The sequence below is a fragment of the Propithecus coquereli genome, unplaced genomic scaffold (genome assembly GCF_000956105.1).
Source record: "Propithecus coquereli isolate 6110/MARCELLA unplaced genomic scaffold, Pcoq_1.0 Scaffold134, whole genome shotgun sequence".
Taxonomy (NCBI): domain Eukaryota; kingdom Metazoa; phylum Chordata; class Mammalia; order Primates; family Indriidae; genus Propithecus; species Propithecus coquereli.
Genome location: NW_012137636.1, coordinates 5,354,541 through 5,367,833, shown reverse-complemented (window position 1 = coordinate 5,367,833; position 13,293 = coordinate 5,354,541). Strand labels below are relative to the sequence as shown.

Here is a 13,293-nt window from a genome sequence, read left to right as displayed (position 1 = left end):
ATCCCCAACATAAACTCCGAACCCGTTACACAATAACTCCCCTTCCCCCTCCTGTCAGCCTCTGGCAGCCACCATTCCACTGTCTGTCTCTATGAATTTGCCTATTCTAGGGACTTCATGCAAGTGGAGTCATGTATTATCTGTCCTTCTGTGGTCTAGCTTATTTTACTTGGCATAATGTTTTCAAGGTCTGTGTATATTTAGCATATATCAAAATTTCATTCCTTTTATTGGCTAATAAATTTCCTTTTTATGGCTGAGTGAATATTCCATTGTATGTAGATACTGCATTTCGTTTATCAGTTCATCTGGTGATGAACACTTGGGTTATCTCCACTTTTTTTTGCCTGTTGTGAATAATGCTGCTGTGAACACGGGTGTTCAAATTTCTGCTTTCAGTTCTTCTGGATATATATCTAGGAGGGAGATTTTTAAATTTAATTTTTTATTGGGATATAATTCATATACAGTAAAATTAATCATTTTGAAGTTTACAATTTAGCTGTTTTAGTATGATACATTAATAAGGTAGTACAACCATTACCACTGTCTAATTCCAGACATTTTCATGATTTCAAAAAGTAACTGCTCACCCATTACAGTCACTCTCAGTGCCCTCGCCCCAGCCCCCAGCCCCAGCCCCCAAGCTGGCAGTGAGTAATCTCTTTCCTGTCTCTGTGGATTGGCCTCTTTTGGACATTCCATAGCAGTGGGATCCCACGGGATGTGGCCTTTTGTGTCTCTCTGCTTCCACTTAGCATACTGTTTTCAAGGTTCATCCCAGGTGACTTTAATGGGTTACCAAGGTTGAGAAAGCACTGATCCGGCTCTGCAGCCACTCACCCCTGATCGTGTGTGTTGGTTTCCCACGTGGAGCTGCCCTTGGCCCTGGCTCAGAGCAGCCTTCTGGCTGTCGTCTCACTTCCTGGTTCCTGGGGGAAGGACCTGCACCACCTTCCACTCACAGCAGCAGCTCCCTGTCACGAGTGAACACCAGGCACCTGTGTTCTGCTATAAAGCACAAGATTCTCTAATTATTACCTTCAACTTTGGACAAGCCCCAAATTTTGTATCTCAGTTTCCTTACCTGTAAATTGGGAATATAGGATTTTAATGAGAATTAAATAATACATATAAAGCACTTAGAAGAGTGCCTGGTACTTAATAAACACACATTAAGAGAAAGGGGCCAGGCACGGTGGCTCACGCCTGTAATCCTAGCACTCTGGGAGGCCGAGGTGGAAGGATCACTTGAGCTCAGGAGTTGGAGACCAGCCTGAGCAAGAGCGAGACCCCGTCTCTAACTAAAAATAGAAAAAATTATCCGGGTGTGGTGGTACACATCTGTAGTACCAGCTACTCAGGAGGCTGAGGCAGGAGGGTCGCTTGAGCCCAGGAGTTTGAGGTTGCTGTGACCTGGGCAACAGAGTGAGATTGTGTCAAAAAAAAACAAACAAAAAAAATAGGGTGTGTGAATGTATGTGTGTCTTTTAGAGAGACAGAGGAGAGAGACCAATGAAGAAACAGACACAGGAAAGTACCTGGTCTGTGTCACCTCCCTGGTGAGGATGGGAGGTGGGAGGGGCTGTTGGTGTTCGTGTATCTCTATCTGAAATCTCCCTACAGCTGTGTTGTTTTCTTGAGTTGTATCAAGTCTGAGTTGGTTTTCTTATAGGTAAAATGTTAATGATAATACTATATATATCCTCGACTCTAACATGATTTAAAAATCTTTTACATTTGAACGTTGCTGAAATGACCCGTGGGGTGTCTTTCAGAACTGAGCATGTGTTTAAGGTGTCCCCCACCACCTGAGAAGCTGTCATTAAATTCCTGGGTTTATGGTAATATTCACCCCATAAGTTTGCTACAGGGATTTCATGAAAAAATGTATGTGAGACATACTTTTGTAAATTGTAAAACGTTATTTAGATGAGAGATACTGTTTTCAAAAATGGAGATCATGGAAAAGAAAAGTTTATTAATAATTTTGTGTAGAACAAAGAGGGCATGTTGTAAAAGCATGTCATGACTGTTGGCGTACTGTCATAAGGGGTCAGTTTTGTTGAGGGTCTTCTCCTCTGTGAAGTTTAGTTTTATTTTCTTGAGCAGTGGTGGGGCACTGGGGTGATTCTCCCTCTGCCACTGATTTTCTCATCCTGCCTTCCACTTCCCGTGGGTGAGGGGCAAGCCTTAATTTGGCCAGGCTCGAGCTTGCTCATCTGTGATCAGCTTAGTCACTCATCTTTTGGGCTCAACGATTCCGTGATGCAATAGCCCATTGTCTTGAATTTTTGTCCAAACTGTGCTCATAACCGGCTGTAAGCCCTTGGACACATCCATGCCTCAGTTTCTCCATCTGTAAAATGAAGATTAGGTTACTTCTGATGGCCCATTTAGCTTCAGTCGCCTAGGATTTCATACCTGGGTGCCTGTATTTCTCTCTTAGGGCTGCGAGGACATGCCTGATGATACCGGGGAGGCACGCGTGCTGCAGCTTGGAGGGTTCGTTCGTTAATTCCCTGTGTCTGTTCGTTAGGGAACATCCCCGGCTCTGCCGTGCTGGTGTTTGACATCCACGTGATCGACTTCCACAACCCCGCGGACTCCATCAGCATCACCTCCCACTACAAGCCCCCCGACTGCTCAGTGCTGAGCAAGAAGGGGGACTACCTCAAGTATCACTACAACGCCTCCCTCCTGGACGGGACCCTGCTGGACTCCACGTAAGGGCAACCGGAACGGTGTGGGGTGAGCCTGGAGGGTGACCGTCATGTGTTCTGCCGTGCTCCTCCTCTTTTCATTAGATGTTGGTTGCGAGCTTTGGTCCCCGCGCCTTCCCCACCGGGTAGCTCAAGTCTGCCTCACTCTGATGCTCAGGTGCGTTATTCTCGGAGTTTCCTATTCTAAGAGTTTCACCTTGATCTGGCCCGTTTCTTACCCCGTGAAATTGTCTTTCTGAAAAGCAGATCTCATTATATAACTGACGTTTTTAAAAACTAACTCACAGATAAAAGCCAAACTCCAGAGTCTGGCATATAGAGCTCTTTTTGAGTCAGCTCCGTTCTGCCTCACCAGTCTCTTCTGCTGGGGCCCATCTTCTGCATTCTAGGGCTGCCATGTGCAGTGGTGCAGGTTGTGCACTGCTTGCTCCCTTTGTTCTGGCTAACTTCTGCCCTGGCTTGAATATTCTCCCTTTTCTCAAAATCTTTCCTCAATTCCTAGGAAAAATCAACTGCTTCCGCTATTGTAGTCTCAGAATACTTTATGTATTACCTGTCATTTAGTTATTTTTATTTCTATCTCTGTCGCTGGTCTGACTACCTTAGGACACCCAACTTGTTTATTCATATTTTTATTCCCTGCACCTTGCCCAGAGCATGGCACAAAAGGAGCATTTTATAAATGTTAATTGATCAAGATAAATCTGAGAATATATTAAATAGGAATCAATTGTATAAACTAGTATCAGGTATGTAAAAGGAGCTTTGCGTTATGTGTATCTGAATCTTCAGATGTATCTGTATGTTAATACAATATTCTCTTTGGGAAAGAAATATTTTCAGCATTTCTTTATCTATCCATTTTTGTACTGAGCCTGGCTTAGGTTCTTAAGTTTGGTCTTGGGGAGAAAAAAGGCTTCATGTAAGCAAATATGTGCTGCTTCATCTATTCTGGGTATGCAGGACCCTCTCTCCCTGCCATCTGTCCCTCTGCCTTCTAGCTTCAGGTGACAGTGTGTCTAGCTGTAGAGAGAGAGCCCTAGGGACATGCTATTCAGAGCATTCCCTCCAGGACTAGGAGATCCTGTATGCTAATGCACTTAATGTCTTTATCAAATCTAAAAGGTGTCGATCATTGGAAACATTATTTCATGTATTTCCAAGAAAGTAAAAATGCTGGCAAAAAACAGTGACATGCTGTCAATCACAAAATGTCTCCTAATTACAGAGGGTTAAAATGTGAAAAAAAAAATGCATTTCAGAATCAATGAAATATGTACATAGCTTCTGGGGCCCAGATTTACAGGGACCTGGCTTACAACAAACCTCCTTGCAAAGAAATCCCAACCACTGGCTAGTGGGAGTGCACGGGCAGCAGGGCAGCCAGGAAGGAGCTTTGCAGGTCAAGTGAGCTCACGCCTGTGCAAAGGGGCTGCAAGGTCTGTGGCTGTTGTCACTGTCTTGCTGACCTTCATATTCCTGCCTGGTGCTCCCAAGGCTGAGGAAAGCGGAAGTGGGGGTGGGACACGAACAAAGGAGTTCCTGCTTCTCACGTGGGACGGGACTCAGTCTTCCTGCCTCCTGAGTGTGTTTGGCGGATTCGTGACATTCTGACAGAGCACTTGGGAGCCGCATGACGCAGGGCTCCTTCTTCTTATCGGAAACTCCATTTTGTGTCCTGAGAGTCTTCGTGTTATGTGTAAATCTGCATGGCAGAGCAGCGGTGGCATCCTTGCTGGCATCTTCCTGGTATAAGTTTCAGGATTATGGAATAACGGGAAGTGTGGCGGGCACCTGCCTACCGGGTCCCAACTCAGCCCGTGCTGAGAGGAGAGAGAGGGGCGGGCAGAGAGCCCGAGGGCAGAGGGCAGACAGGAAGCAGGAAGCCCCTGGGTGGAATAAGGAGAGTGTTGGAGAGAAAAACTGGCCAACAAAGCTATAAATAAACTGAAATAAAAATAAAAGAACCTGAGGAAAAAGAATTAGTGGCATTTTCAGCAATGACACATGAAAACAAATGGTTTGCTTGGAGGATTTTCTTCATCCGTGTGTGTGTGTGTGTGTGTGTGTGTGTGTGTGTGTGTGCGCGTGTGTGTGTGTGTGTGCATCTAACTGGCCTTTGGGAGGAAGAACAAACATTCATTACCTGATACCTGAGTTCTGGAACATTCTGTAAGACTTTGGAATGGGCATAGTCCCAGGGGAGGTCCAGGGTGGTTGGTGCCTGGATAAGGCAGTGTGAGGTCCTCGTGCTGCTGGCAAGGGTGGCTCCCTCCCGCAGGGCGGGGGACAGGGCGTGCTGTGCTGGGGTTGGCTTTGTTTCGGTTTCCTCCCAGGTAGGAAAACACAAGCCCAGTTTTGGTTTGCTGGCCCAGGGAGGCTGGGAAGCCTGAGAGGGGGATGTGACTCAAAGGGGCCGTCCTCTCCATGTGGTCACCACTGCCATGGGCTGAGGGACATGAGGAGGCTTTTCTCCCTTGGCATTGAAGAACATGCACACTGTTTGCCTTTAGGAAGTGGTAGGAATGCCATAGCTTTTGAAGTCGTTTTATTTTCAGACTGAAGTGACAGAGTTAACTTTTCAAAAATTGAGTTCCCCTGGGTCCATGGGCAGCAGGGTAATTAATTAGAGTCATAAACTGTTACAGATACAAGCACTTTATACCCTCAAGGCTATCCATTTATTGAGCCCTTTATACTTGCTCTCTCCACTGTGCCAAACATATTGTATTACTTGCCATTTAGAACCTCCCCTGTGAGATAGCTACATGATTATCTCCATTTTGTAGATAAAGTAACTGAGAGATTGCATTTCCCAGGGTCAAAGTAAGTGGCAGAACTAGGATTCAAACTCAGGTCTTGCTGAATCCAAAACCCAGGGTCTTAACTACATTATATTATAACAAAAAATGGTCATAAAAATGCCTGATTAGAACATCAACTAAAACTTAAAGAAAAGTTGCAAGAGTAGTACAAAGAACCTTTTTCCCCCTTGAGCCACTGGAGAGTAGGTTGCCACAAGGATGTCCCATGGCCTGAGACATGTCCATCACCCCAAATACTTCAGGTGTATTTTCTGCAAACACAAACGTTCTCCTACATAACTCGTTATATCCATTAAAATCAGAAAATTAACATTGGTATGTTACTACCTTTTAATCCTCAGACCCCACTTTAGTTTTACCAAATATTCCCGTATGCTCCTTTATTGCAAAACGATCCATTCCAGTATGCTCCTCTGCTCTGGAACAGTTCTTCCGTCTTCTCTTGATTTTCACGACCTTGACACTTCTGCAGATGTCAGGCCAGTTATTTTGCAGAATGTGCCTCAGTTTCTTCTATTTGTCTGGTGTTTCCTCGTTATTCGATAGGGGTTATGTATCTGTTGCAGAAATACCCTAGAAGCGATGCGTTCTCATGGGAACACGCTCAAGTACCGGCGGGTTGATGACCTAACCCGGGGCTCTTCTGTTTCATTCTCAGGTGGAATTTAGGCAAAACTTACAATATTGTTTTGGGATCTGGACAAGTCGTGCTGGGAATGGACATGGGTCTCAGAGAGATGTGCGTCGGAGAGAAACGGACAGTGATCATCCCACCCCACCTGGGCTACGGGGAGGCCGGCGTGGGTGAGTGAGCGACAGTACCCAAGGGTGTTTGGGCACATTCACCATCTGAATTTTGTGCTTCGGGGCTGCCGTAGTTGGAACCACAATATGCTGCCTCCATTTAAAACCCAAAGAGTCTGCGCTTTCTATTTTTTTTTTAATATTTAGCATTTTTGCTTAAAGACTCCTGTGTATTCAGTGAGGCACGTTGATGTCCCCTTACCCTCTTGAGAAAAAACAGGTTTCGGTGAAATAACCTTGGATCTCCAGACCCACGTGCGAGACTTGTCCCTGGGGGAGCTTTCCAGATTTCTCTGGGGTTGGGCTGAGCACGTCCAGAACTGTTTCCTGGGACAAGTGGAATACTGTAGGCTGTTGCTTCTCACTTCTCCCAAGCCTGTAAGCCGTGTGAGACAGTTTCCTTCTGGAAGAGATTGCTTCCAAGTTCTGGAAATGCTGGCTTTCCCTAATCCTCACAGTGGTTATGTTTTACCTCGTGATTTAGTCCAGAACGTGTCCTCCACATGGAGGGCTCGGAACCCCTTCTTTTCAGTGTTCCTTATACTGCTGATACCTGGGGTGGAAAGGGCTAACCTGTAGAAACAATAGGCACTTTCGATTGATTTTGTTTTTTTCCACAACTTTTTAAATAATTGTAAAAGTACATCTGTTCCCACCAATCCCAGGAGAAACCCTTTAAAAAATATGTTGTGTATTCTTTAAGACTTTTCCTATGATATATATTATAAATAATTATGTAACTATTATATATAAATTATAACCTAGATAATATGTAATACTTTTGAATAATATACATGACGTTTATATATTCGATACTCATATAACTTCTTTTGGGTCCATACTATATATATTGTTCTTGAATTTATGTTTACAGTCATATCTTGGATTATTATTTATGGGCATACTGTGTTTCTTAAAGTTCTACTGTTAGATTTATTTAAAAGTTCTACCATTATAGTCTCTACAAGTGGCTTTCAAACTTTTTTCACCAAGACACACAGTAAGAAATAACATTTTGTCTCCCAATCTGTATTATATATAAACATACAATTTATACATATATACGTTTAGGCAATTAGGTTTTTTTTTTTTTTCTTTAGAAACAGTCTTGCTCTGTTGCTCAGGCTAGAGTGCAATGGCGTTATCACAGCTCACTGCAACCTCTAACTCCTCGGCTCAAGCCATCCTCCTGCCTCAGCCTCCCAAGTAGCTGGGACTACAGGTGCACACCACCATGCCTGGCTAATTTTTCTATTTTTTTGTAGAGATGGGGTCTTGATATTGCTCAGGCGAACCTCCTCCCTTGGCCACCCAGAGTCCTATGATTACAGGCATGAGTCACTGCACCCAGTCTTACATTTAGTTTTATATATAAAATTGAAACTCGAGTTTCCTGAAACAATACCTGTCCTTTCTATGTGCAGTGTATTCTGGTCTATTTTATTCTATTCCTTAATTTAAAAAAATGCTGGTCACCATCCTCTAAACTGATTTCATGACTCATTAAGGGGTCACTGCCTGCAGTTGGAAAAGCAGCTAGCCTCTGCTACGCTTTCTTGCTTTGGTGAGAAAGGAGTCAGGCGTGGCGGGGCAGGCGATGGTTGATGGGCTTGACCGTGCTGCCTGCGGCTCACGCTGCCTGCCTCCCCTGTCGCTCGGGCAGATGGAGAAGTGCCGGGCAGTGCCGTGCTGGTGTTCGACATCGAGCTGCTGGAGCTGGTGGCTGGCCTGCCGGAGGGGTACATGTTCATATGGAATGGCGAGGTGTCACCCAACCTCTTTGATGAAATCGACAAGGATGGCAACGGAGAAGTCCTCCTCGAAGAGGTAACCGGCCTTTGCAGAAAAGTGGGAGGGACAGCGCTCAGGGAATCTTGTGGGGCCAGGGTGCCGGTTCTGAAGGTGAGGCCTCTCAGAGCGAGGACAGCGGCACTGGATTTCTCATGGTGACGATGACCAGCACGCTCATGTGCCAAGTGCTTTTACACACACCGTCGAAATTGAAGCTCACTTGTTCTCTGAAGAAACTGAGCCCCTGAGAGGCGGCGGGCACGCAGATCTGAGTTAGTTGCTGGTTCCTGGGTGCCCACTGCGTGCCTGTGTGGTGCTAAGTGTTCTCACATGTGTTCTCCGGTTCAGCCCTCACAACAGCCGTGTAATCATCTCTGTGTTTTAGAAGAGGAAACTGAGAGAAGGTAAGTGACTTGCCCAAGGTCACACAGCTACCCAGTGGTTTGAGCCAGGACCACAGGCCCCTTACTGGAGCTGGGCAAAAACTCGTCTGTCCCGTCCAGCCCTGGGGAAGCCCAGCTCCCCCACGTTCCACATCCAGCTCCCCTTACCCAAGCACATGGCTCCACCTTCTTCACCCTCTCTCCTACGTCATCAGCATTTCCCCGGCTTCTGGATCTTTCACATCAGAAGCTGTTATTCCCATATAGCAAACATGGTATTATTTTCCCTTCTCTTGATGTATCTTCCCATTTCTTTTATTTCTTTGTTCCCTTTGCAGCAAAACTTCAAAAGAATTGTCTGTCCTCTCTGCTTCCAGTTTCTCTCCTCCATTCTCTTTTAAGCCCACTCCTGTCCAGCTTTGTCCCTCTATGCTCTGAACCTGCTCTTGCCAAGGTGACCAGCGCCTTCCGTGCTGCGGAATCCAGTGGTCAGTCCTCACGCTCCTCTCGTCCCAACACGGCTGGCTCCTGAGGATGCTGCTGCTTTCCCCTCTTCCAGGGCTCACCCTTTCTTGCTGTCCTTCGGTCTCACTGGTGGCTCCTTCTCAGGCCTCTTCTCCGAGATCCTTTCCTGTCGGCGTGCCCTGGGCTAAGTGCTGAACTTTGTTCTCTTCCCTTCCTTTGTGTCATTTCCTCGGTGGTCTCCTCTGGTCCATACCGTGTTGACGTCCAGATCTGTAGCTCCAGTGCTGTCTTCTCTCTCCACTTCACACCCACGCCTTCAACTACCTACTTGACGTCTTCATTTATTGAACCCCTGATGTCCGCGCCCCCCCCACCCCGAACCTGCTTCACCCAAAGCCTTGCCCCTGGCAGTCAGTGGCAACACTGTCCTTGCACTGGCCCAGGCGAGAGTGCTCAGAGATCTCCGCCCCTCTCGTCCTCTCATAGGCCACGATAATCCTTCAGTACATCACTAGCTCTACCTCGAGAGCACATGCAGAACCTTCTGCTTCTTGCCACCTCCACCCCATAGCATCTTAGCCCAGTGCCCAGTGGCTTTTTCCTGGATCGTGTCACTGTGGCAGCAGCCTCCGGGAAGTGCCCCCACGGCAGCCAGAGTGGCCGTTCTCACACAGAAGCCCCTTCTCAGACCTGCAGAGTTCCCTGTCTCAGTGGCCCTCCGCCACCTGCGCGCCGTAACCTCCCCGCCGGCTACTCTGCCCCCTCTGCCAGCCACAACCCCCTGCTGCTCTGTGACCATGCTGGGTGGGCTCCACCTTGGCCTTTGCGACAGCCAGTGCTGTCTTCTCCGCTCAGGAGACGCTAGCCCCGGATAACTGCTTGGCTTGTTCCCTCACGTTCTTCAAGCCTTTGCACAAGTCTCCCCTTCTTGCTGAGGTTTTATCCCGACCACCAAATTTAATACTTCAGCCCGTTCTTCTTTCCTGACTGTGCTCTACTTTTTCATTTTTTTCCAGAGCATTTCGGTTTGTAATTTATTATGTAATTTACTTATTTATTATGTTCATGTCTAATTGTCAGTCTTCCCATTCGAATGCAAGCATTACAAGGGCAGGATATTTTTTTGTTTGTATATCGATGTATTTCAAGGGTCTAGAACAGTGCTCAGCACACGATAGACATCCAGGACGTTTTTATTGTTCGAATGAATGCATGCGTGCAACAATGTTTTCAGAGGGTAAGTCTTTGGCGGGGAACCGAGTGGGGAGAAGGGATAGCTCTGGTGGCTGCTGCGTATTGGCCATCTGGATCCTGAGGGCTTGGAGTTATTTAGTCCAGGAGTTTTTTCACCTGCATCTGGAGGAAAAAAACCCAGGTTGTAAGTTGTGTAGCTGCCAGGATCTTGGCTATTTTGGGAGCTCAGACTCAAATTCCAGCCCCATTGCTCTCGGACTGCTCTGTTTCTGCCCTAGGCCTGGCCTTCTCAGATGCCGTATCTCATGGTCTGTCCTGTCTCCTTTCTTTCCAGTTCTCAGAGTACATTCATGCCCAGGTGGCATCTGGCAAAGGGAAACTCGCTCCTGGGTTTGACGCTGAACTGATTGTGAAGAATATGTTCACCAACCAAGACCGGAACGGAGACGGGAAGGTCACGGCTGAGGAATTTAAACTCAAAGACCAGGAAGCCAAACACGATGAACTCTAACCGTGGCATGAGCCAGTTGGTGCCAGGGAGTACGTGACACCAAGCCACCTGTCGTGGCAGAACATGCAGTGAGGGTGCAAGGGTCTCTCAGAAGGCGCATCATTAGCAAGTAGTAGGTGGGTCACATAGTACCTGGTGCATACATCGGGGTGGGTGGATACACATGAGGAGAATCTTAGCCTGACTGCCAGGGATAGCAAACAGAATCGGTGCAGAGTGCCTTAGCATGGGACGTGTCAAGATTGAAAAGGCTGCACTGCCAACATTATTTGTGAGCCTTCTGGGAAATTTTGTTATTAAAGGAATATAGTATTACACAGAAGTTATAACCATCTTGGTGGGAAAAAGTGTCCAGGGTGTCTACACAAAGAGGGCTACATTTTTTTTTTAACTTGCTGGTGTTTTAAAAATGTTCTCAAGACAGGCAGGACAGGCAAAGGGCATGCACCAGCAGGGGCCCAGCTCTGGCGACGGCCCTACCTCCTCCTCCTGCGCGCACACACCCCCCTCCTGCACGCACACACACGCTGTGCTCTTCCAGTTCGTCACACCCCGTCCTGCTGTGGTCCTCCCATTGGCACTGTGTGACTTGGAGGTTAAAAAGAGCCTCCTGGACAGAAGAAAACCGTGGGCCAAACGAAAGGTGTCTTGGACCATGAACAGAGAGAATTCGATTCTGCCTTTGCCACGTAAGGCTGTGTGCTCAGCTCTCCCTGTCCCCATCCCTCTTGCCCGTAGAGCACTCTCTCACTGCTCCACCCTGTGTTGTGTGATCATGTAGATAGGGTAGGGACTGGGCCTCGCCGGGCAGTCTACAGAGTATTTCACTTGGGCGAGATGGAAGTGTCGTCCCAGTAGATGAGCCACTGAGCATAAAGGAGGTGACATTTCTGTGCTGCTCATTTGTGTCCTGGAGCAGGGGGTGCCCTGAAGGCTGGGGCCAACTGCTGCGGGACAGCGATGACAGCGTACCTGCCTGCTTGTGCCCGCCTCGTGCAGTGACCACATTGCTACCTTTTGTCCTCTGTTCCCAAGTAGTGTTGGCATTCACCCTGAAGTCATCGATGATTTTCCTTTTGAAATTGCTTTATTTTACTAATTTAAACTATTTTGTACTGATGTAGCCCTGAGATAGTTTCTGAAAATGCTGTGCACTCTTTCAATGGAATGTTGGGAAGTTGATCTTTTCTGATATAAAATGTTGAATTATATTATCTGGTTTTGTGGCATTTATTTGAAGGCTGAGAGGACCCCATGAGAATGCACCATGCGGTCAGAACCCCCTGATAAAAATGGGGGGACTCTGCTGTGTTTACTGAACGGACAGCGCTGCACAGCGTAAGGGGGTATCAGTCAGGTCCGGGCCCGAAACAGAGACACCGTCCTCCAGGACTCCTGAGAAGCTAAAGCAAGGACTGCAGAGGTGTGGGTGGGGTTCTGGGCACCAGGAAGGATGTGGAGGGGGCTGTCACAGCAGTGTCAGCCAGCACCACGGGAGACCGTTTCCACCCCTGGGCCTGAGGGGTCAGGACGAGGCAGCGGGAGCAGCGCAGGAAGGGCTGCCTGGGGGGTGTCACAGAGGGAGGGACACAGCCACCCCAGAACTGGTTGGCACTGCAGCAGAGGAGTGAGGGACAAAATGCCCCGTCTTCTCTGTCCCCCCACTCTCTGCCACCTGCTGCTGGCTCCCGTTAGCTGAACCCCATCTGAAGCCGAGGGACTGGAGTTCTAAGAGGTCGGCCTCTCGGGGTACAGAGGAAGGTGGAAAATGGATCCGAGGTAGGGGTTGCGGGGAGAGCAAATGGAGAATAACTGGCACATGTATAAGAAAAATATATATCCATATATGATTGTTTTTTAAAATCAAATGTTACTGTTTACTCTTTGCAGAAGCAACTTCTGGGAGGCCAAGGAGTTGGCCATGGCCTTCTTGGCTGCTGCTGCCCACGACACTAGTGTTCTTGGCCCTCTTCCCCCCAGCCCACAGTCACTCCGTTTCATTTAACAGAATTCCTTAAGTACATGAGATAGGTTAATAATCTTGCTTCTTGCTAAATGGAATTGCCCCTTGGAATGCATCTGACCTACACCGCTTCACTGTCCTGACATGTCTCCATGAAGGTAAAAATCTGTGCTTATTCTCTACCCCCGATTTTCATTTGCCCCTATGTGAATTTCTTCTCTGGCTGCTTTCCACAGTAGTGGAGACAGGTTGGCTGAATGAGGAGTACATTTCTTTGGGGAAATTAAGATCGTGGGCCTTAGAACTTCAGGAAGAGAGGGCACCTGAGGCCTGCCAAGGCGAGTTGAGACGAGTGCTGCCTGGGCACTTCCATTCTTTCCGCTGCTGAGCACGTTCGATTACCTGTGGCTGCGTCAGGCACATTAACCTGTGTGGGTGGGCAGGCTGCTAAGCTGGCCCCACTTTATGATGCTGCTGCAACGCTTGCTTCTTATATTGCATTCTGGTTATGGGTTATGGCTCTGCCAGCAAGGCCGTATTAATAAAGGATGGAGATGCCACAGCACTTTTAATTACATTCTGTACCCAATTTCTATGTGGCCTTTTGAGGCAGCCTGGACCCTATAATAGGAGC

General features: G+C 47.5%; 1 protein-coding gene across 1 annotated transcript in view; it reads left to right on the top strand.

Annotated features, from left to right (window-relative positions):
• The window catches only part of FKBP9 (FK506 binding protein 9, 63 kDa), a 43,110-nt gene extending 31,282 nt beyond the window's left edge, over nucleotides 1-11,828 (top strand). Inside the window, exons 7-10 of the mRNA XM_012638777.1 lie at nucleotides 2,540-2,726; nucleotides 6,207-6,352; nucleotides 8,016-8,179; nucleotides 10,520-11,828. Coding sequence (XP_012494231.1) covers nucleotides 2,540-2,726; nucleotides 6,207-6,352; nucleotides 8,016-8,179; nucleotides 10,520-10,696 — 674 coding nt within the window. The 3' untranslated portion in view covers nucleotides 10,697-11,828. The remainder of the gene's footprint in view (nucleotides 1-2,539; nucleotides 2,727-6,206; nucleotides 6,353-8,015; nucleotides 8,180-10,519) is intronic.
• The last annotated feature ends 1,465 nt before the right edge of the window (nucleotides 11,829-13,293 follow it).